Source organism: Astyanax mexicanus, chromosome 18 (assembly GCF_023375975.1).
Source record: "Astyanax mexicanus isolate ESR-SI-001 chromosome 18, AstMex3_surface, whole genome shotgun sequence".
NCBI classification, from domain to species: domain Eukaryota; kingdom Metazoa; phylum Chordata; class Actinopteri; order Characiformes; family Acestrorhamphidae; genus Astyanax; species Astyanax mexicanus.
In genome coordinates, this window is record NC_064425.1 from 1,350,245 (window position 1) to 1,375,000 (window position 24,756).

Consider the following 24,756-nt stretch of genomic DNA (forward strand, 5'->3'; position numbering starts at 1 on the left):
TTACTGTATTATACTATACCGCACTATCCCAAACTATACCCTACTATACTACACTATATTTTATGTTACCATACAATATTTTATTGTCCTATACTATATTGCACTACTGTATAATAATCTATCCTGCGATTTCCTGCTTATAAAAAATATATACGATCATACAGTATTTTAGTTATCATTTTATTTTATATGTAAATAAAGCAGAATTTCTCTTTCAGCAAGATAAATTAAGCCTAAAGGTAAGCCTGTGCAATCGAGACATTTCAATTGCACAATTCTCAACATAGATCCTTAGCTAAAAGCTAGATTTTCCACTAATGCACCATCGTCTAGATTACATACAAAACTCAGATGATTCATGTACATTTAGTGCTGGATTTGGATAGTAAATACACCCACTGAACAATAAAACAAAAAGAAAGGTTGTTGGAAGGGAATTAATCACAATGTTACTGTGAAAAGACTAGTACACTAACATTAATGCCCTGTTGGGCCTCTTCTAGTCTGAATACAAGATAAGATAAAGTTGGGTTATGTTACAGGATATGTTATAATTATTTTAATAGTGAAGTAGAACCATAAATATTTTTTATATACTAATTTAATTAAATTAAATACTAAGTTTTCCAGAAATATCTAAATCTATTTTAAACAATCTGACAAAAGTGGCCAATAGTTTCTATATAATTTTATACTTTTTTTATTTATATAATTTTATAAATATATTCAATTAATTATTTTATTTGCTGTTTTATGAGTTTTGGTGGGGATAATATGTTTTTATGTTTTACAGATAAAATTTGGAGTTTCAAAACTTCAAATCTTAAAATAATTTTACAATGTGATAAAAGATAAAAAATGCATTCCTGTTTTTAAGATTTCTTGTTTTAATAAATAACATAAATCAACAAATAATATAACTGATTAAAAAATGTAAAAAAAAAAAAAAAAAAGTAATTGATTCTTTGAGTCGACTCTGAGATGTTCGGAACGCCAGGGTTGAATGAATCAGCAGCCGGTGTTCTGACGATTTTAGCAACCTTGTCAAACTATACAACCCGAGTCTATATTTAAAGGTAAAATACAAAATATTGTAATATGCCCGCAGTCGAAGTCTCGGTAGGATATTTGAATAGCCTAATCGCTGTAACATTAGGGTAAAATTAAGGCAATGTAGGTGATTAGGAATATTTTTGTAGTTTTTATAGTTTTTTATTATTATATTTTATAATTATTTTTACACGATTCTAACACTTAAACAAACGATGACAGTAAGTTCATATTGTAAAATGCAGCCGAGAAAAAACTAAATTATCATCAAATACATGAAAACAGTAAAAATTAGAGTTTAGCGCATGCGCCGAACCGCCAAGTATCACAAATCAGCGGGTAGCACAAATCGACAGAACACGCCGGAAAACGCCCACGCCCCGGTGGACCCGGTGTTCTGTCGAGTTATGCTACCTGTCGATACGTGCTTCCTAAAGGCACTGCGCATGCCCTGACCTACAGTATTTAATCATTACTCGTTTTTTTATTTTTATCAATTAGCCTGTTTTTTATTTGTTTTTTTATTGTGCATGAAACAACCTGGACTCGCTGCTATTGCACAAAAGTGTAAATGGAAATGAATAATAATTAAATGAATTAATACAATAATTATTATAAAATAAAAAAAAACTCTCATTGCCATAAGTTTGCCATGATACAGTGATTTATGCTATCCAAATATACTAACCTACATCTACTGGGACTTCTACTGGCAACATACCCTAATATTGTGCTTTATTTTGTATTTTTACAATTAAATATACACTTTGGTAGTACAGTTTGACCGGGTAGCACAATTCGACAGAACACCGGGCATGCAGGAAGGTGATTGGCTGTCGCAGCACCTCGCAACCTGAGTAAACTCAGCTTTAACGAGCTTTAATAACTAACAACATGCCGCCAAAGAAACGCAAAGGAAAGGCTAAAAAGCCCAAAAGCAGCAAAACTGAGCGAGGTAAATTACTTTATTCCAGCTCTGTAATATATACGTTAACTACTGGCTGCAGTATATCCTAAATAAAACTTAATTATGTACAGTTTGTACAGAAAATGTGACTGAAGACTAAAATCTGTGTATTTTCTCTCTCAGTCGCAGGAGATGAAGTTGCTCAGAGCTACAGGAGAAGTTTACTGGAAGTGGCTGTTCTAAAAGACCGCCTCGGTAAGAAATAACACACAGGTTTTCTAACCAAACACGAGTTTTTACAATAAAAGCTAAATTACGCACTTTAATCACCGGTAAGTTAAATTTCAAAATCAGTTTGTCATATTTACATATATATAGGGTACACAACTAGCAGTGAATAAATGCTTTGTTTGCTCACGTGAAACAGTAAGATATATATTACAGATAGAAATATTACGTAATATTACGTTGTAATTCTTCTTTTTATATTTTTTCAACTCTAACTCTAATAACACATATAACTACACATATTAACTATTCAAAACATGTACTGTTCAATCTCAGGCAGCTTTACTTAATTTTTTACTCACATTTAGTAAGGTTTCTAACCTGAAGATGTTTTACATTTTTCTCAGTACTGATAGAAAAAGTCATGTAACATTCAAAAAGTATGTTTAAAAGCACGTCCACTAATTCCTTTATTTTAAAGAAATGTTTGACTGCATGTTTAAATAATTGATAGCTAAAGTAAAGCAGCATAAAGTTATCCAAAAGCAGTGTGTAAGACTGGTGGAGGAGAACATGATGCCAAGATACATGAAAAACTGTGATTAAAAACCAACCAGGGTTATTCCACCAAATATTGATTATTTCTGAACTCTTAAAACTTTATGAATATGAACTTGTTTTCTTTGCATTATTTGAGGTCTGAAAGCTCTGCATCTTTTTTGTTATTTCAGTCATTTCTCATTTTCTGTAAATAAATGCTCTAAATGAGAATATTTTTATTTGCAATCTGGGAGAAATGTTGTCCATAGTTTATAGAATAAAACAACAATGTTTGTTTTATTGTGTGTAGAAAACTATATTATGTTCAGATTAGATTTAGTAGCAAGGATAATTTATATTTTTAGACAGTGTGTTCATGAATATCTTGTATGTGTGTGTGTTAAGGTGTGTGTGTGTTTTGTGGGGATATGTGGTGGGTGATAGTGCCTATTTAGGTCATGTGAATGTCCCAAATACCAAACATTTTAAGCTTCTTTATCATGCGCTGGACTGTACCCCCAAAATAGAGGGTTCAGCAAAGCAGGTACTGTAAATAAAGGCCCAGGTAACACACCTCATCAGTTAGTCTAGCTGTCTGATAAAGTGTGTGTGTGTGTGTGTGTGTGTGCTGCTGAACTCAGATGCCTGCACTTTGAATATTATATTCAAAGTGTTATACATCTCTGCGAAAAAATATGAGATCACGTAAAAATGATGAGTTTCTTTGATTTTACCAAATTGAAAACCTCTGGAATATAATCAAGAGGAAGATGGATGATCACAAACCATCAAACCACCAAACTGAACTGCTTGAATTTTTACACCAGGAGTAAAGCAGCATAAAGTTATCCAAAAGCAGTGTGTAAGACTGGTGGTGGAGGAGAACATGATGCCAAGATGCATGAAAAAAACTGATTAAAAACCAACCAGGGTTATTCCACCAAATATTGATTATTTCTGAACTCTTAAAACTTTATGAATATGAACTTTTTGTTTTCTTTGCATTATTTGAGGTCTGAAAGCTCTGCATCTTTAAAGTAGGGCTGTTCTATATTGTATCGTACGCTATAGTATCGCCAACATTTTTGAATATGGTGATCGATATTATACCCTGAAATATGGTATCATATCACCCACCCCTAATTATCACATCAGGGTTCTACTTTTTTTACTGTTTTTAACAAAAGAAAAAATCACACTGTTCTCATTTCCCATTAAATATCTACTAGAGACAGATTATATCTGTCCAGTATCATTTATTTTACTATAATCCTGGATAAATGGAGATATTTGAAATGCATTATTATTAGTAGTATCATGATATTCTGGACTGTTGACCACTGACAGGATATTTTAACTTTTTTTTTGTTTCAGAAGAAATGCCTAATCATTTTTGTCCATACAGAGTGTGTAGCAAATATTGTAGACGCTTTAGATAGAAAAATATGGTATTATGGTCCCCATAAACACACAATGCTTATTGTTTAGCACTGAAGACAGACGTGGCTCAGCAGGCGATATCAGCAAGAGATGATCTGCAGTATCAGATAAGAGACCTGAAGCAGACGCTTTCTCAAGAGAAACTAGGCATGAAGGATATCACTACAGGTGAGTAATGTTTAATATCTCTGCTTCACATATTGTCCTTATCATGTTTTTCTTTTAAATACGCTGCCTTGTCAAAAAAAAGTTCACACACTCTGATATTTGGTTGGAGCGTCTTTATCTATGATTGCGGGACGTTGTATTCACTGTGGCGTTGTTTCAATAAGCTTCAGCAACGTCACAATATTTATTTCAATCCAGTGTTGCATTAATTTAATTTTTCACCAAGATCTTGCAGCAGGATTGATGATGGTAGAGTCTGACCACTGCTCAAAGCAGCTCTTCTCCATCCAGCACATCCCAAAGATTCTGTGGTTCTGTGGTGAACTTTCTGAGTCTATGTGTGAAAATGATGATCTCATGCTCCCTGAACCTCCATGCTCTCTTTCACTATTCCAGCACCATCAATCCTGACATTGTTCATCTTGAAATATGAAGAAAATAAATCCATTGATGGAATAACCTGGTCTATATTCAGTATATTCAGGTAGTCAGCTGACCTCATTCTTTCAGCACACTGCAGCATCAACCAATCAACACATCATTTACTTACTTACCTAAATCCAGGTGGGGACTTTTATTTGGCCAGACAGTGTACGTTTTTACACAATGCATTAATTTTTTACCTTATTTATTTATTTACTTAGTCATTCATTCATTCATTCATTTATTCATTTATTTGTTTATTTATTCATTTATTGTTCTTTGTGTTCCTGATCAGATCTAAACCGTCAGTATAAAACCTTACAAACAAACCTGGAAGCCAAAGTGGAATATTTAGAAACAAGGGTGTCCGAGCTTCAGCAACAACTTGGTGAGTCCAGCTACTGATACAATTAAAGGCATTTTTAAAGTTTAAAACTAAAGAAAAAGTGCAAAAATTAATACTTTTTTTTGTTTGTTTGTGGGTTTCCAGTAAGTGTAACTCATGCTCAGTTGGGCCGAGGTCAGATAAACGACTATTTAACAACATCCCATTTTGAGAAGTGATGTCTCATCAGTTGTGCTGCATTTGACTGAATCTGAGCAGAATATTTAGCTCTGTACCTGTCAGAATTCATACTAATACTTATCTTAGCATTCATATATTAAATAATCAATAAACAGGAGTGATTCAGCTCCATTGGCAGTCATACAGTTCATGCCCATGCCATGACCCTGCCTCCACCATGTTTGGCCACAAATGTTTTTTTTTGTCTTGTGAGACAATTCATATAGCATTCACTGCATTTTGCATACTATTAATTTAACTACACTAAATAGTAATGTTAGCTGAGTTAAGCAATTAACTGGTAAGTAACCCTCAGCTAACCATATTTACACAATAGCTAAACACTGCTGTTGCTTGACAAAATGTGCTTAAAAATTTTGTTTTTTAAAATGTTTGTTCCTTTTTCTCCCCAATTTACAAGGCCAACTATCCAAACCACTCGTTAGGACTCCCCCTATCACTAGCACATAGCCAATTGTGCTCTCTCAGTTCTCCGGCAGCTGATGGCAAGCTGCATGAACAGAATTCGAACCAGCGAACTCCTGATCATAGTGACTCCCGGTCTTAGACCGCTGGACCACTCAGAGCCCCCCAAATGTAGTTGCTAAGTATTGAATATTTAGGCTACTTAAAGCCAGTAATGTTAGTATAAATCTTAGTATAAATCTATAAATTAATACAAGTTAGTGATAAATAATGTCAAAATAATAACACATCTAAAAATATTAGATCATATAGAACCACATCAAGTAAAACTTTACAAATCCACGACATAAATCATACTAAATATTTTAGAGACTTAATTTACTATTTTAATATAATATATAACTAGTCTAAAATGCTGCCACTATGATTGGAAGATTGCTGGTTCAAATCTTGTTCATGCAGCTTGCCATCAGCACAGTTGATTTTGCTCCCTCCAGTTGGGTACAGTAGATGGCGCTCTCTCTTTCTCCTCTCATCACTCCTAGGGTGATGTGGATAAGCACAAGGCTGCGTCTGTGAGCTGGTGTATCAGAACCGAGTCGCTGCGCTTTCCTCCGAGCGTTAGCGCTGTGATGCTACTCGGCAATGCTAAAGCATCAGCAGCAGTTTAGTGTCGGAGGAGGCGTGTGCTGGTCTTCACCTTTCTGGTGTTGGGGCATCACTAGTGATGGGGGGGGAGTCCTAATGAGTAGGTTTGGTAATTGTCCGTGTAAATTGGGGAGAAAATGGGAAAAAAAATTGAAATAAAACTACATTAAAATTAACGCTGCTTCTAATTTTGTTGGTCTTAACTGTGCTGTGTTTTGTTCGATTAGATCAGTGTCAGGGGGATTTAAAAACAGAAAGAGAACAACGAGAACAAACAGAAGAGGGGAAAGATGCCCAGATTACTGACCTGCAGAGCAAACTGGACAACATGGAAACGGAATATGAAAAAATCCTACATGTAAGTCAAAACCAGCAAACATTCGAGAATCTGAATATCCTACAGATCAAGTGAAGAATTAATGTATTCTACTGTATTCTGATTACAAGCCACATTGTTAAAATCAGATTTGTGTATCTTGATGGTTCACATTCACTGTAAATGTAAGTGATCTGTATCTGTGTGTAATGTGAACGAATCTGTTCCTGAAACAGCGTCTCACATGCTGCACATTGATACCTGTATAAACGCCTCCTTCTTCACCAACAACAAAACCCCTCATATTAGAGAGACGAGAGACTCGTAGCTTTATAAAGGGAAATGGATGAGTTAGCAGCTCATATGTGGAGCATCTTTTGCTGGAGTGGAGAGTAAACAGCTGCTCTGAAGTTCATGCTCAGGTCCAGGAGGTGAAAAAAAAGGACAGGTGGTTTGCTTTTGCTGTTTTTCAGCTATAGCTGCACAGCTGCACCAAGAGATGCAGTGTGGGTACGAGAGAAGAGAAGCATGTAGCGCTAATGCTAATGCGTAAAAAAAGCAAAAAGACGCCTGAATTCTGCATGATTTGACCGTTCACATTCATGTCGCATGGCCGTGCATCGGATAGGTATTCGATTAAGGGCCACATATGAAAGTGACTCATCTGATTTGAAAAATTTGGATTTGGCATGTTCACACAGCCTTGAATAAATCAGATCTGATTCACATTGAGCAAAAAATCAGATATGAATCACTTTAGCCTGGTAATGTAAACGTAGTCTGATTTCATTCTGTAGTGGACATTCCACTGTTAACACTGAAATTTTGATAAAAAGAAAAACAACAATTATCTCTCTTACTGACATAATGGTATGATACTCTCAGAGTGATGGACAGACACATTATTCATTTTAGCATTCCAGAAGCTTGTGTTTTTGCAGTTTATGGTACTAAAAGTCGTTTACAAAAACACCTTCAGTGTAAAATGGACTTTTATTGTAGTAGAACATGATAAAAAAGTTCTTATCTTTGATGAATAGCACACCTCCGTTCTCCCACAGCGTTCAGAGATCCAGAAATCTGAACAATGTAGCCAACAAACGCCCTTCAGACTGGGTGATACGGGGCATAATTTACCCCTTTATCCAGCTCGAAGTAGCTCCACACCTCCTTACCAGAATCCGGAGAGCCCTGATATTTAAAACGAGGCATTAATAACTAAAAAAGTGCAGAAGAAGCTTATTAAAAAACACTGTTTACATCCCATAATGCTAGCTTTAGCTCTGAGCTCCGCCATCACTGTACTGATAATGTCATATAGACATTAATGCCTCGTTTTAAATGTCAGGGCTCTCCTCTCGGATTCTAGTAAGGAGGTGTGGAGCTACTTTGAGCTGGATAACGGTGTAAAAAGTGATTTATCAGGGTAAATTATGCCCCGTATCTCCCAGTCTGAAGGGTGTTTGTTGGATAAACTGTTAAAATTTCTGGATCTCTGAACGCTGTGGGAGAACGGAGGTGTGCTATTCATCAAAGATAAGAACTTTTTATCATGTTTTACTACAATAAAAGTACATTTTACACCAGAGTTCTCCTTTAAAGCACTTACCAGTTTATTGGCTTGTGTTTTACAGGGCTGTTTGGACAGTCTACTCTCTCATTTAGCTGAAGCTCGGAGGAACTGGGAGGACGTGAGTTCAGATATTCATCAGGAGTTCAAGGACATGCTTATTGAGCTCCGGCTAAACCCACATTACATATAAACCAGACGAGACCAACAACACTACTAAATTATACTCAACAATCAACAATCACTGATGAATTTGTCTTTAACCCTCCTGTTTTGTTCTGGGTCAAATTGATTGATCTAGGAAAAATAGCTAAAAGTATTTTTTCAGTATGAAACTTCTTCTGCTTGCATTAATTAGTGTAATCAACACATAATATGAAAATGATTCATCTCACATATTTGCAACAACCACCCCGTACAAAAACTAAAACTAAAACAAAATTGCAATGTTATACTTATATATTGGTTTCAAAAGTAATAAAGTAGTGAAACATGTATTTATGTATTTTATATACCTGTTTATTACCTGTAAGAGGTAAGGAATACCATTGCACTTAATATTATTATAATAATTAGCAATCGAGTTAGTAATGAAATATTTACACTGGTTGTTAGATAGTTTGATTTCAGATCATCTTTTAGATAATTAAACATGCACCGGGTCAAACTGATCTGGGAACACCATTGCTGTTACTGACAAATCATAACAGGAGGCTTAAGGGATGATGCTTATTTTATGTGTGTTTTTTATGTAAAGGAAATCCGATGACACATTGACACATACTCATGAAAATATATTGTTATATTTAGTCTTTAGAAATGACTTCCTTGCTTTTATGTTTCCAGCAAAACATTAAACGTATTTATAGAAGTGCACATGATTTAATTGTTCACCTAAACACCTAAAGGGGAAATAGTATAGACAAGACAGTCCTTCTTACATTTATTTTAGCCTTTTATTTATTGCAGATATATTTCTGCCTAACTGCTAATATATAGTACCAGTCAAACGTTTGGATTCACCTAATTTTATTGTTTTTTCATTAAATTAGTTGAAATCATTGTGTTTGCATTGTAGATTAAAACTAAAGTAAATAAAGATCTGGAATTATTTAGTAAACAAAACAAAAAAAGTGTTAAACAAACCAGAATAATAAACCAGTTTTATATTTTAGATTCTTCAAAGTATCTCCTCTTGTTTAGATGATCAGTTTTGAACATCTCTGCTGGATTTTCTCAGTCAGTTTTATGAGGTAGAGTCTCCTGGAATTCAGGCTTTCAGTTAACAGCTGTGCTGAACTCATCAAGAGTTAATTACTTGAATTTCTTGTCTCTTAATAAAGTGTTTGAGAGCATCAGTTAAAGTAAATTAGTGAAGAGGTAGAGTTACAGGTATACAGTGAATATTTTAGTAATGTTCTAATCCAGATTATTATAACAACTACTCAACTAAATAAAGAAAAAAAATTAATGCTAAAATTATGTACTTTTCTATGTTAAGTATACTTTAAAAAAATATACTAAAATGCACTTTTCTTTTACATGGGTAAAAACTTAGGGACATCATGAGAACCACATAAAATAATTATCATTAGTATCATTAGTGATGTTTTATTAAGTTTATCTTATGCAACCTTTTGAAATGGAATAATTAATCAGTAGATTAGGGTTGGCCAGCTTGAAGCATGCAGGGGTATGAACTAAAAAAATGATGTTTTAGTGTTTAGATCAAGAGAAAAGTTGACAGAGGACAATTCACTCAGAACACATACAAATAGATAAATAAAAAAGTGCTTTTTTGTATTAAGTAATGCTAATTAATACAGCTCTGGAAAAAAAATAAAGAGAGCACTTCAGTTTCTGAATCAGTTTCTCTGATTTTGCTCTTTATAGGTTTATGTTTGAGTAAAATGAACATTGTTGTTTTATTCTATAAACTACAGACAACATTTCTCCCAAATTCCAAATAAAAATATTCTCATTTAGAGCATTTATTTACAGAAAATGAGAAATGACTGAAATAACAAAAAAATATGTAGAACTTTCAGACCTCAAATAATGCAAAGAAAACAAGTTCATATTCATAAAGTTTTAAGAGTTCAGAAATCAATATTTGGTGGAATAATCCTGGTTTTTAATCACAGTTTTTTTTCATGCATCTTGGCATCATGTTCTCTTCCTCCACCAGTCTTACACACTGCTTTTGGATAACTTTATGCTGCTTTACTCCTGGTGCAGAAATTCAAGCAGTTCAGTTTGGTTTGATGGCTTGGTTTTTAATAGTACATGGGCATAGTCTCTAGTCTCTAGTCTCCAGAATGTTCCTCCAGGTTCAGTGCAGTGGAGTTTGGAGCCTGTAGATGTCTCTGTTGGTTTATTTTTATTTTATCTCCTCTCCTCCTGCACTGCATGTCCTTGTGTTGAATCTGCTTGACACCCACGACTTTGTTCCATTATGTTGAATAGCTGCTAATAAAAAATACATTAAAAAAGTAAAAGCCCTTTCTTTCATTGTTGCTTTTCGTCCACACGTTTAAAAAGACATGCAAAAAGCTCTCCGGTCATCATCTGTGAGATTGATTCAGTCATGGTGAGGCACTAATGGTATTTGCTGAGAGTGCCAGCCGTCTGAAAGAACATAAAGAACACAGACAGGAAGAATGCACCTCAAAGAGCACATCACAAACACTGCATTTCAATACATTTTACTGTTTAATCTACAGAATAACTTCTCCTGGATTTGACTAAGCTGGAAAGGTTAAACTGGAGGCAACGGCTATAAATTGAGAGTTTTTCTCTTCTTCTGACACCTAATTTAAACTAACAAAAGGCTTCTGTGATTAGAAGATTAATTGAATCAGGTGAATTTAATGATGTGTTATGCTAATCTCTGCAGAGCTACGGTCTCTCTGGACTGGAATCTGAATCCTCTGAGATAAAACACTTAATCTGACCACAGTCCAGACGTAGAGACCAGTCTTCAGACCATAAAGGAGTAGTGTTTTCACCAGAGACAGCGGTTATAAGAAACTGAACAATTGTTCGACTGTATATATATATTTACTGTTATATTTTAGAAAAGGTGTTGTTAAATATATATATATATATTGTCAGGAATGACCCAGGCAGGGTGACGAGGAAAGCGGACACAAGTGCGGGTAAGGGAAAAATGAATAATTTAATAAATAAATATAAATAAACAAAGAAACGAGAAACAAGTAAACACTTAAACATAAAACAGGGAGATACATACAAGGAACTATGGAATAAACTAAAAAACTAAATGACTGAAAATAACCAGAAACAAACGAGAGGAACCAGAGAACTAAAACAAACAAACTAGAGATAATAATAATGATAAACAAACAGGGAATATATATAAGGAGCTAAACTAGGAATCAACACAAAGCAGGGGTATGTACAAGGAATTAGGGAACACGGAGCTAAACAAGAAACTAGAAAAACCAAACAAGAAATAAACAAAACTAAACAGGGCAAGGATATATTACAAGGGAAACAACAAGAAGCAAAACACTTAGAAATAAACAAGGAAATAGACTAAGTAAAAATATATGTATAAGGCAAAAACAGAGAAAAACACAGAGTAAGGAACTAGGAAACGAGGAGAATAAACTAGAGAAACGAGGAATGACAACACAACAGGGGAAGGTGCAAAGACCGACAGAGGACAAGTGGCACAGGGGATCTATTTAATAAACAGGAAACACACTAGAATTGGAAACACCTGGGGAAGGGGCGGAGCTACATTAGACACAGGTGGAAAAGTACTGAGACGGGAGACACAGGGGAGCACAGGTCACGTGGGGAAGACACACAGAGACACGAGACAAGACCAGGATGTGACATATATATATATATATATATATATATATATATATTAATACAAGTGCTGCATTATAAATTAAATTAATGTACTATTAGCTACTAAATGTTTTTGTTTTTCCATTTTCCAAAATTTCTTAATGTGTTGTTGGCCTTGTCTTTGTCTCGGCCACTCGTAGTCTTAGTCTTGACTAATCTTGACTACAAAAAGATCTTGGGCTCGCCTACAAAATGTCTCGCTCTCTGTCTTGACTTGGTCTCCACTACAAAAATCTTGGTCTTGGTCTTGACTTGGTCTCAATCACAAAAAATCTTGGTTTCGGTCTTTACTTGGTCTCGATGACAAAAAGTCTTAGTCTTGGTCTTGACTTGGTCTCAGGTACAAATGTCTTAGTCTCAATCTTGACTTCAAAAAGGTCTTGACTCCAAAATGTCTTGGTCTTGACTTGGTCTTGAGTACAAAAAGGTCTTGGTCTTGACTTGGTCTTCACTACAAAAAGTCTTGGACTTGGTCTTGACGTGGTATCAACTACAAAAAAATCTTGGCTTCGGTCTTCGGTACAAAAATCTTGGTCTTGGTCTTGACTTGGTCTCGACTACAAGGGTTGGTCTTGACTTGGTCTCGACTACAAAATCTTGGTCTCAGTCTTGACTTGGTCTCGACTACAAAAAGTCTTAGACTTGGTCTTAACTTGGTCTCAACTACAAAAAGTCTTAGTCTTGGTCTTAACTTGGTCTCAACTACAAAAAGTCTTAGTCTTGGTCTTAACTTGGTCTCAACTACAAAAAGTCTTAGTCTTGGTCTTGACTGGATCTCGACTACAAAAGTCTTGGTCTCAGTCTTGACTTCAAAAAGGTCTCGACTCCCAAAAAATCTTGGTCTCAGTCTTGACTTGCTCACTCTCCACGACCAATAACATCCAAGTTTACATGAAGTCTTGAAGTTACATGTGAGTCTTGGTTCCTCTTAAGGTCTTTTCCTTGTCTCTGTCACTTATTAGAGGTTCTATATTGTATTTTCAATGTTTTGTCTGATTTTCTGTCCTGCTACCCCTTCTCTGTATAGCTGCCTAACTTGTTTCACATATGCACTCAAAATAATTGCTATTGATTAAATTCACAGGGAGTTTATTCCAGACCATGACTGTGCAGGGGCTGATAGAAGATGCCATTGCCACTATGATCAGGAGATCCGAATCCCGGTCATCCAGCTTGCCACCAGCTGCCGGAGTTCCGAGAGAGCACATCTGGCCTTGCTCTCTCTGGGTGGGTACAGTACAGTAGATGGCGCTCTCTCTTTCCCCTCATCACTCCTAGGGTGATGTGGATCAGCACAAGGCTGCACAAGGCTGCGTTATAAATTAATAAAAAGAAGAAGATGGATTGAGGTTTAAATGCAGATACGTTTTTATTTTCAGCAAACTTCCATTTTAATTGGGTAGGATGTAGAAACGAGGCTCATTCTCTCACTAAAGTACAGTCTTCTCTCTCTCTCAGGACTTTCTCTCCGGTGGATATTCAGACTGTACTGGATTCCGGCGCTCCAGGAGAGCAGAATCAGGTTTCTCTGTTTTATCCACTGCTGTTTAATGTTGTTAATGATGGCTCAGCTAACACAGGAACCAGAGACTATATCATTTCTCTTCTAATAGATCTGACAATTGATTTTTGTATTAATTTTATTTTACTGTGAGGCACAGAATCATGAAACTGACCAGTTTCAATAACTCTGACCTCCACGTCCTTTACAACACCAGCGTTCAGTTTTCCCTCTGCGTCCTGTTTGACTGTTTTCTGGAGACCGTCTCTGCCGTGCCGCTCCTGTCTCTTGGTCGTCTGGCTTGTGGGGAATCGATGTTTCCCCATCTGAGGGTTATTGATCAGAGCAGGACTGAAGAGAAAAGACACAGAACAAAGCAAACAAATAACTTTTTTCAGTGATGGACATGATGACAAGCTATTTTTTGTCTTGTAGACTGAATCAGTGTTGCTAACTTAAGCTGCATTTACACTGCTCCGTCGCGTCAACACACAGGATCGCACTGCCCCCCTCCAACTGGTTGCATGTGGGCGTGACAAAGGCGTTCCCTGCGTTGTCCAATTAAATCATTTCAATAAATGGGAAATGCTTTTATACAAGCTACTATTATTTACTATAAATTAATAAATATAAATGTGTATTTATAAATATAAAAGTTTGATCGAGCTTTATTACACTGTCTAGTGAGCAGAATATTGGCTAACAAAAGCAAACTTTTCTAATGAAATTATACATTAATATTAAAAAAAAAAAAAAAATCACAGCAGTCTTTCTTCAGGCTTTCTTACTCTGATCAGAGTCGCTGTATATCAGCAGAGACTTAACATAAAAGGCAGGGAATCCTTTATACGCTGTGCTAGGAACAGGTATCAGGCGAACACCTGCTCTCTGATTGGATAGATACATCACGTTGGACTGATTAATTTGCATAAAGTTTAGCTTTGCTCAACTTTTCATCACATCGCATCCCCGAGACTCGATGCTCTGGACCCATGATGCACCACACGACTGCATCTGACGGAGGCGGGGCTTCCCATTGAAAATGAATGGGATACAGTGGGATGCAGTGTAAATGCAGTGTTGGCAACTTTGTCGCTATATTTAGTGATTTTTCAGACCCTCTAGTGCAGGGGTCTCAAACTTTCGGCCAAAAAAAAGTTTAAAATATCCAATAAATTTCGGCCCACTTCGCAATTGTGTCCCACTTGTAGTTAATTCTTCACCAAAAATTACAATTTCATATCTTTATGTTTGAAGCCTGAAATGTGGCAAAAGGTTGAAAAGTTTAAGGGGGGCAAAAACTTTTGCAAAGCACTGTAGCTAGCTCATCATCGTATTATACACATTTGTGTATAATAGGTTTGAAACTAAAGAAACAAAATAACAAAAAAAAACTTAAAAAAAAGAAAGAAAACAATAAAAACTAAGTAATTCTGCCAAAGTGACTCTTTTAAGGTCACTTTGCCGGTCCAAAGCTTGCCAGATAAAAGAAGGAGGAGTGTTGAACGTCGAAAAGCAGTTCTTACTAACTGCTACTACTCTTATGCTAACATTTAACAACACGGCAAAAAATTATTTATACAAAGCATTAAAGTCATGATGTTATTTTGAGAAATAACTTCCTATTTCAAAGGCAACAGAAGTTGTTATTTTGTTTAGAATTCATTTGCAGTTCTAACATATTTTCTTACTGTTTTTTACTAATTTTTTTCTCTCCCACAAAGTTATTCCATTTACAGCTTCAAAAACATGCATTATGCAAATTAGGCGATGATGTCATTTAGAGACTTCTAGTCAAGTTTATTTCTATAGCACATTTAAAAAAAGACGAGTGCCGACCAAAGTGCTGTACAAAGAGCTCATAAATACTTCAACAAACTTAATTTAGAATAACACAGAGAACTAGACATAAAAAACAATACAGACTAAGAAAAGTAAGTACAGATTTGTACTTTAAAAGAGTATAAAGCTTGTCTCTGGGGCTGTACTTTATATTAAGGTACAAAAAAGTACCTTTCAGTAAAAGTCCTTTTTTGTACTCATGTTTTTTGTGCCGGTAAAGATTATAAAGACAACATGTTCAAAAATAAAAAAATGTCTGGCTTTCAAATAAAAAATGTACAATTTATATATATATATATATATATATATATATATATATATATATATATATATATATATATATATATATACAGTGCCCTCCATAATTATTGGCACCCCTGGTTAAGATGTGTTCTTTAGCTTCTCATAAATTGAGTTTTGTTCAAAATAATATAGGACCACGATGGAAAAAAAAAAGTAAAGTCCAACCTTTAACTCAAGTGAATTTATTCAGTAGGAAAAAAATCCCACATTAAGAAATAATTATTTAACATCAAATCATGTGTGCCACAATTATTAGCACCCCTGATGTTAATACTTTGTACAACCCCCTTTTGCCAACAAAACAGCACCTAATCTTCTCCTGTAATGTTTCACAAGATGGGAGAATACAGAAAGAGGGATCTTTGACCATTCCTCTTTGCACATTCTCTCTAAATCATCCAACGACCTGGGTCCTCTCCTCTGCACTCTCCTCTTCAGCTCACCCCACAGGTTTTCAATGGGGTTGAGGTCTGGGGACTGAGATGGCCATGGGAGGAGCTTGATTCTGTGTGCGGTGAACCATTTCTGTGTAGATTTGGCCACATGTTTAGGGTCATTATCTTGCTGAAAGACCCAGTGACGACCCATCTTCAGCTTTCGGGCAGAAGCCACCAGATTTTGTTTTAAAATGTCCTGGTATTTTAGAGCATTCATGATGCCATGCACCCTAACAAGGTTCCCAGGGCCTTTAGAAGAGAAACAGGCCCACAGCATCACTGATCCCCGCCGTATTTCACAGTGGGCATGAGGTGCTTTTCTGCATACTCAGCTCTTGTGTTACGCCAGACCCACTTAGAGCATTTGTTGCCAAAAAGCTCTATCTTTGTTTCATCTGACCAAAGCACACGGTCCCAGTTGAAGTCATAGTACCGCTTAGCAAACTCCAAACGTTTGCGTTTATGATTGTGAGTGAGAAATGGTTTCTTCCGTGCATGCCTCCCAAACAGCTTGTTGGCATGTAGATAGCGCCTGATGGTTGTTTTGGAGACTTTGTGACCCCAAGAAGCTACCATTTGTTGCAATTCTGTAACAGTGAGCTTTGGAGAACTTTTTATTTCTCTTATCATCCTCCTCACTGTGCGTGGTGGCAAAATAAACTTGCGCCCTTGTCCAGGCTTGTTTACCACTGTTCCAGTTGTTTTAAACTTCTTAATAATTCCTCTGACAGTAGATATGGACAGGTGTAGGCGAGTAGCGATTTTCTTGTAGCCATTGCCTGACTTGTGAAGGTCAACACACATCTGCCTCACTTGAATGGTATGTTCCTTTGTCTTTCCCATGTTGAAGATAAATGGCCTCTGTGTCACGTCATATTTATACCCCAGGGAAACAGGAAGTTGTGAATTACTAATTAAATGTTCCTACATACTCTGATCAACTTCGTAAACTACTGTAGAAGTGACAGAAATACTTTTATTAAATTTATTTCCTAAGAATTGTTAGGGGTGCCAATAATTGTGGAACAGGTGATTTTATGAAGAATAATTATTTCTTAGTCAGGGATTTTATTTCCCCCTTAAAATTTACTTGAGTTAAAGGTTGGACTTTACTTTTTTTTCCATCGTGGTCCTATATTATTTTGAACAAAACTCAATTTATGAGAAGCTAAAGAACACATCTTAACCAGGGGTGCCAATAATTATGGAGGGCACTGTATATACAGTGTTGGGAAGGTTACTTTTAAAATGTAATCCCTTACAGATTACTGATTGCATCACTCAAAATGTAATTTGTAACGTAATCAGTTACATTACTTCAAGTGAGTAACGTAATCTGATTACTTTGGATTACTTTAAATATTGTCATTTTTTTAAGCCTGAATGAATGTAACAAATAGATAAACAAATAAAACAGCCTTTTCAATCACTCTATAAAAATACTTATGAAACCATTTCATCAAACACTTTTATAAAACACTTCTATAAATTGATGATAAAACCATTTAAAACCAAACAACCGTAAGCTATCTACTTGCAGGTTTGCCTCCAGTGTAATTTTGAAAACAAATTGTGATTTAGTCTTAGTTATAGTCTTGTGACGAAAATAGCATTTAGTTTTAGTCACAATTTAGTCATCTGAAATGTTTTTAGTTTTACTCGACTTAATGTCATAAGAATATAGTCGACTAAAATTACAGTAAATTTAGTCGACTAAAATGTAAAGGGTGTAAATGTAAATGCTTTTTCATCAGTTCCCTTGAATTATTAACTACACACTTATACGAAATTAAACGTTTAATAACCACTTGAGTAATATTGTTAATGTTTGAATGTGAAATATATTTATATATGATTTAATGTATATTATTATTATTATAGGTGTGTATAGGACTATATATATTTTACATTTAAAATTTTGCTCTAGAAATCAGGTCATAAAACATCTGAATAGTTAAATTATAGTTTAAACAGAGCTGTAGATGCAAAAACTTTTAAATGATCTAGTTTTATCTCCAGCAGTAACCCAGCACACCTACTGGAGCTACAGTCTATAAATGAACACACATTCACACACTGTCCTGTAGAGATGCTCTCAGGATGTACAGAGAGACTTCATGAGTTAAAGTGAGAAACTGATGAGAAAGTGCTGTAAGGAACTTTACACAGACTTTTGGGTTCAGAGATTCACTTATTTTATTGTTTTATTTTGGTTATATTATTGAGTTCCTTTCTGACCTGTTCCTGCTTTAATACTAGCTATATCTTTCCCACTGTGAGACTAAACAGATGATCTGATCTTAATGAGTTAGGGTTCTGTATCAGTTCTGTGTTTTAGTGCACTGCTGAGTTAAACACATCAGCTCATGAAATAACATCAGTATTAAAACGCGGATCTCTGCATGGAGATCTGTGACTCTGCTCTGCAGAAGCTGAAAGATTAGTGGTGTTTTTACCGGTAATGGAGTCGCTCCACGCGGTTTACACGTTATCTTGTTTTTCGCGACGTCAAAAGAGAAATATATCGCCCCTCCCCTCTCTCTCTCTCCCTGCTGAACACTGTCGAGTTAACTTCCAGTCGAGCTCCGTATCGACAGTTTAATTCCGCGCGGCGCTGCTGCAGGAGAGGCGGGTACTCCACCTTCGCTAAAGTAGCAGTGATTGGATCTCTTCCTAACTGGTCCCTACCTTTCACAGAACTAAATCAGTTCTGATTGGATTTCGTCCCTGCCAAATATTTTCGTCTCGTTTTTATTCGTTGACCAAAATGTCAGTTAATTTCGTCTCGTTGTGTGAGCGTGGAGCCGCTGTCTGCCCCTCCTCCCTGTGTGTGTGTGTGCAGCGAGACGGGAGGAGGGGCAGACAGTTCCCTGTCATATCAGAGCGATTCACCGCAAAATGTTATTTGCGTTTTGTCAGTGTTGGAAGAGCAAAAATAGGAAAGTACCGCAATGTAATCCATTTATTTTAGCAGAGTAACTGTAATCTGATTACCACTTACTGAAGCAGTAACTGTAACGGATTACAGTTACTTATAATTTGTAATCTGATTACGTAACGCCGTTACATGTAATCCGTTACTTCCCAACACTGTGTATATATATATTATTATTATTATTATTATTATTATTTATTAGTACAGTGATGCAGAAAACTGAATGTACCTTTTGGCTGCAGGTTAAATGGTACAAATCTGTATTTATTGCTGTTAGGAAAGACTTTGTACTTCAGAGAGAACAAATCTGACCCTGTAAAGACCAGTATTATACCTTTGAGGGTACAATTATGAAGAGTATAAGTAAGTACTTATAACGTACCTCTGTTTTTTAGAATGTAGACAACAATAAAAAACAACAATAAAAAGTACAAGCAATAAAACAATCATAACAAAGGAACCTGATAGAAGGACAGCCAGTAGCGTCTTTCCTTACTGAGGAGTTGGCAACACTAGGTAGAATACTAAAGTCAGCAGTGTCTCACCTCACTCTCTTGTGCAGGCTGACCCCACAATCACTGTAAAAACAGGCTGAAGGCATCCTCCAGCACTAATCCACCGTGAGCCGCTGGTCCTCTATCTCGCCTGGACGGATACTGAGACCGCAGTAAGAGGGTAGCTGGCTGGAGCACATTTCAAATCCAGGTTAGTTTCCCCACTGAATCAAATACTCAAATACACACAGCTGTTCTTTCCGTATGTGGTGTGTAGAACCTACAGCTCTGAAAAAATGAAGAGAGCACTTCAGTTTCTGAATCAGTTTCTCTGATTTTGCTATTTATAGGTTTATGTTTGAGTAAAATGAACATTGTTGTTTTATTCTATAAACTACAGACAACATTTCTCCCAAATTACAAATAAAAATATTCTCATTTAGAGCTTTTATTTACAGAAAATGAGAAATGGCTGAAATAACAAAAAAAGATGCAGAACTTTCAGACCTCAAATAATGCAAAGAAAACAAGTTCATATTCATAAAGTTTTAAGAGTTCAGAAATAATCAATATTTGGTGGAATAATCCTGGTGGTTTTTAATCACAGTTTTCATGCATCTTGGCATCATGTTCTCCTCCTCCACCAGTCTTACACACTGCTTTTGGATAACTTTATGCTGCTTTACTCCTGGTGCAAAAATTCAAGCAGTTCAGTTTGGTGGTTTGATGGTTTGTGATCATCCATCTTCCTCTTGATTATATTCCAGAGTTTTTTAATTTGGTAAAATCAAAGAAACTCATCATTTTTAAGTGCTCTCTGTATGGTCACATTATCTAAAACACTAATACCTTGCGCACACTTTAGTTTAGATCTTAGCCTCATTGTGGATCTTTGGGATGTGCTGGATGGAGAACAGCTGCTTTGTGCAGTGATCAGACTCGACCATCATCAATTCTGCTGCAACATCTTGAAGAAAAATTGTATTATTGCCACACTGGATTGAAATAAATCTTAAGACATTGCAATCAAAGCTAAAGAAGCTCCAACCAAATATTAGAGAGTGTGACTTTTATTTGACCAGGCAGTTTATAAGCAAACTGTAGACCACTGATTGCAAGAGGACTAAAAATTGGATTCCTGGTTGTGTCTCAGGATCAAAAACTGTGTGAAAGTGTGAAAGCGAGTGTAAAAACACCCCTAAAGATGATTTATGGTATGGTATCTGGCACCAAGATGTTACTGAAGATCTTTTAAATAATGTTAGTTGCTAGATAGATGGGTTGTATTAATATTCACCTGGCCGTCCATGTGACTTCTTCCTTCAGTTTCTGAAACTCTAATGGACTTTGTGTTATTGTCCATTGCAGAGTCATAATGCATACTTACCTTGAGTTGCTCTGAATGGCAGCAAAATATTGAAGATGTCCTTCACAAAAGTCTCTGATTCATCAGCTGTTAGTCCCAACTAACACTGCTTCAAGCCGTTTCTGCCAAAAGCACTCTAATATACAGTAGAGAACATCGGTGGTTGGTTTGCTTTGCGATTGTACAGAATGAAAAGTACCACTCACTTCCAGGCTTTATCCTCTCTGCAAAATGTGCCACTGAATAAAAGTCAGTGTTTCACACAAGTAGGCCTCTCCCTCAAGGCTGAGGGCACTTTAGTGTCTCGGGTTTTTAACTCTAGAGCCATTAATCTTAGAGAGTTTTCACACCAGCACTGTTTGGTTCGGTTAAAACGGACTCTGGTTGGTTTGTACTCTTAGTGCGGTTCGATTGAGCAGGTGTGAAAACAGTAATCACACTCCGATGTGGATCAAAACAACCGGACTGAAACCAGCTAGTGGAGGTGGTCCTATTAAAAAGCACATTGGTACACTTTCACGTATATTTGTTTTTTGCTTTATTGTGTTTGTTTGTTTATTAATTAATGTCTCAATGTATGTAATTTCAATAGGCTGTTTTCTATTGTACTGTCTTTCTAATTTAAAAAGAACAAGCACCCTTTTACATTCATAAAAAAATTAAACAACAATAAATGCGATTTTATTTAGTTCTTGCTATAATTTAAAGAACATAAACAACACAAGGTTTGCACTTTTCCTTTTTGGCAATATTTTTTTATTATTTTACTACTTATTTATTTATTTATGGTATTCTCTTTTTAACAAAATTAAAAAGAGAAATGACAAAAATGACAAAAGTATAAATAAATAAATGCACACAAATAAATAAATAAAGATAAAAGAAATACATAAATAAATACATGCATAAATAATTGTATAGATAAATAAATAAATTAATAAATGCATTTTTTTTTATTTGAGTTAACCAATCCTGCTTTAGAGTGAGGATAGGACCGCCTACCTAATTGCCATACAAAAGCAGAAATAAATGAATAAATGAATAGGTAAGTGCAGAAATATATGAATGAATAAATAAATAAAGACAGAAATAAATAAGCAAACAAATAAATACATCTGTGTAAAAAATATATCAAATAAATAGATAAATCCATGTAAAAATAAATAAATGAATAAATAAATGCAGAAACAGCCTTAAATAAAAGTTAATGAATGGAAATATGGAAAAGGTTTCCTGCTATAATTTAAGTGTGTATTTTTTCATGACAAAATGTATTTTTTTATTTATTTATGTAGCTATACAATTATTTATGTGTGTATTTATATATATATATATATATATATATATATATATATATATATATATATATATATATATATATATATATTTATTTATTTATTTACTTATGTTATTTTTTTGTTCATAGGTTTTTGCGGCACACCGGAAACTCAGGTAATGTGTGCGCATGCGCAGTCTCTTACTCTCCCAGGTATCGCCTCGCGAGACGCTAATCAGTGTGGTGATTGGCTGCAGCTGCTGCAGTGAATTAGCGGGAGAGCTCCTGCAGCAGAACTACAGCAGGTGAGTTAAAAGCTAAACTCCGGGTTTATCTAAAGAATAAAAGTAATAATCCGCTTTTACTCGCTTCGGTTCATCCTTTAATCCGGATTTTAGTCCTGAAGCTGCTTATTTAACGATACGGGCTCGTTAGGTTAGTTAAATAACGTTATAGCTAACGCTAATTGGCTAGCTAGCGCTAGTTTAGCTAGTTAGCCTAGCCTCTCTGTTTAAAGCAGTAATATAAGGAGTTTTAGGGGATTATTTCACTAACAGTCACTTTCCTACACCGGGGTAAAGCCTAGTTATCCACTAAACTTTGCTTTTAATGTGAAATATACATTAATAATGCTGTGCAGTTCACAAATTAACCACATTTAACGATGCCGACCACCTGGGTGTCCGAAACGGCTCCGTACTCCCTCATTAGTGTGCACTATATAGGGAGACACTAATTTATTCACTAAACAAGGCTACCCTTGTAAAAGAAAAGTGTGTATATATATATATATATATATATATATATATATATATATATATATGATTATTATTATTATTATTATTATTATTATTTAGTATATTTAGTATATTTCAGTTGTAATTAAACTAAGTTACATTAAAACACAACATTAAAACATTAAATTGTGCTTTTTTCGTACAACTTTTGTGAGCAAGTTAATCAGGGAGGAAAGTAGTACAGGTAAACAGATATGTTTTTAGCTTTTTCTTAAAATATCTCACAGTTTGAGCACATGATCAGTACTAGAGAAAGTGTTTTTCAAGACTTCAGTTGAAGTTTATTTAATAAGAGTTGGATTTTCTTCTTTAACAAGACTTTAAATTGTGGTCTTAAGATAACACAATGTTTTAAATATAATCTATTTAACCAGAAAACAGATGTATTTTATTTTTTAGAGAGTTGTACACTGTTCTACATATGGGTAATAGTGTTTTTGCTATATATTAGTTGAACAGAGCTGGTTAAATTAGGATTATTTTGCTGTAAAACACGTTTATGCTCCGTTTTCAGAGCAATCAGCGTCTTGTTCTGTGCTGAACCATCTTTGTAGTAAAGCCACCACAATAGCTAACCTTGTGTAGCTAGATAAAAAAATCAAAATAAATACACAATTGTAGCTCTTCAATGAAGAAAATATTTTACAGGATGTTAACAACACTATGATAGGTTTATCTTGTGCTGAGGTTTTCTTTGACTTTGATTTTCATTTAATACACTAATGATTGGTTGATAGCTGATTTACTTATTGTTGAATTTGGAGAAAACATGTTTTCATTTTTAATTTTGAAGGTATATAATTTATAGACTAAGATTTTTGCTATTTAGCAATTTACAGGTGCAACCTACTCAGTTTGTATTTTTATATTATTATTATTATTATTATTATTATTAATATTATTATTATTTTTTTTTTACAAAGTGTGTTTTTCCAATCAAACCTTTTTTAACGCTGTCAAACACAGTAAAAAGCCAATATATTTTAATGTATTAGGTTTAATGTTAAAAATATTTTAGTATTAAAAGAGACTATTACTTTATTAATTCAGCAGCATTAATAGAACATATTATAAGCATATTATTTTAAAACATTAAAATGTTTAAGGCCAGCATATAATCATGAAATAAATATAAAAATAAACTTTTAAAAGAAACTTACATGTTTGCAAAGGACCCCCTGATTATAATTATTTTTTTTATTCATGAAAATGTGTAATTTTTAACATAATTAGCACTTTTATCCAAAATCTCAGGAATCTGTGTATTTTAGCCAGATTCTATGGCCAATAAGGATGTTCCATAGTGTATTGTACGCCAAAATATCGAAACTTTCCAACTCTCTGCCAACAAATATTTACTCCTGGTTTATTCCTTTTTTGGTCTCTGAGCTTTTTTTAAACACATGCTGAGGCTTTTTCGGCTTTTTTTTTTTTAGGACTTTTCCATGTCTTCAAGGCAAATTTTCATGACCATACGATCTTTAAAACATCAGTACAGACATGGACAGTAAAACCAAGAAAACAGCTAAAACTATATTATGATAAAATAAAACATTTTTCAAAATTACTGAATTAACTCTGAGCTGATGTTTTTATTAGCTCATAATAGATTTTCTCAGTTAATAAATGGAAACACATCTTG

General features: G+C 34.9%; 2 protein-coding genes across 4 annotated transcripts in view; one reads left to right on the forward strand and one right to left on the reverse strand.

Annotated features, from left to right (window-relative positions):
• The window catches only part of grik4 (glutamate receptor, ionotropic, kainate 4), a 1,128,391-nt gene that overhangs the window by 265,399 nt on the left and 838,236 nt on the right, over window positions 1-24,756 (reverse strand). The gene's annotated exons all lie outside the window — the stretch shown is intronic.
• ccdc153 (coiled-coil domain containing 153) lies at window positions 1,843-19,878 on the forward strand. 3 transcript variants are annotated; one of them, XR_002650646.2, is made up of 8 exons: window positions 1,843-2,005; window positions 2,141-2,212; window positions 4,214-4,333; window positions 5,052-5,144; window positions 6,623-6,753; window positions 13,248-13,390; window positions 13,622-13,685; window positions 19,744-19,878. XR_002650646.2 is itself a non-coding variant. In XM_022675222.2 (6 exons), exons 1-6 carry the CDS (start codon window positions 1,945-1,947, stop codon window positions 8,472-8,474), a joined length of 606 nt encoding a protein of 201 aa, XP_022530943.2. In that variant the 5' UTR covers window positions 1,854-1,944; the 3' UTR covers window positions 8,475-10,779. The 3 variants fall into 3 exon arrangements, 1 of the variants encoding a protein (XP_022530943.2); XR_002650645.2 differs by lacking the exon at window positions 19,744-19,878 and having other exon boundaries at window positions 13,622-15,271; XM_022675222.2 differs by lacking the exons at window positions 13,248-13,390; window positions 13,622-13,685; window positions 19,744-19,878 and adding an exon at window positions 8,346-10,779 and having other exon boundaries at window positions 1,854-2,005.

What these genes read in the sequence shown, in the direction of transcription:
- ccdc153 (XM_022675222.2), top strand. Translation starts at nt 1,945, where the DNA reads ATGCCGCCAAAGAAACGCAAAGGAAAGGCTAAAAAGCCCAAAAGCAGC. An exon ending in CATGAAGGATATCACTACAG is followed by an intron (nt 4,334 to 5,051) that starts GTGAGTAATGTT and finishes GTTCCTGATCAG; the next exon opens with ATCTAAACCGTCAGTATAAA. An exon ending in CGAGCTTCAGCAACAACTTG is followed by an intron (nt 5,145 to 6,622) that starts GTGAGTCCAGCT and finishes TTGTTCGATTAG; the next exon opens with ATCAGTGTCAGGGGGATTTA.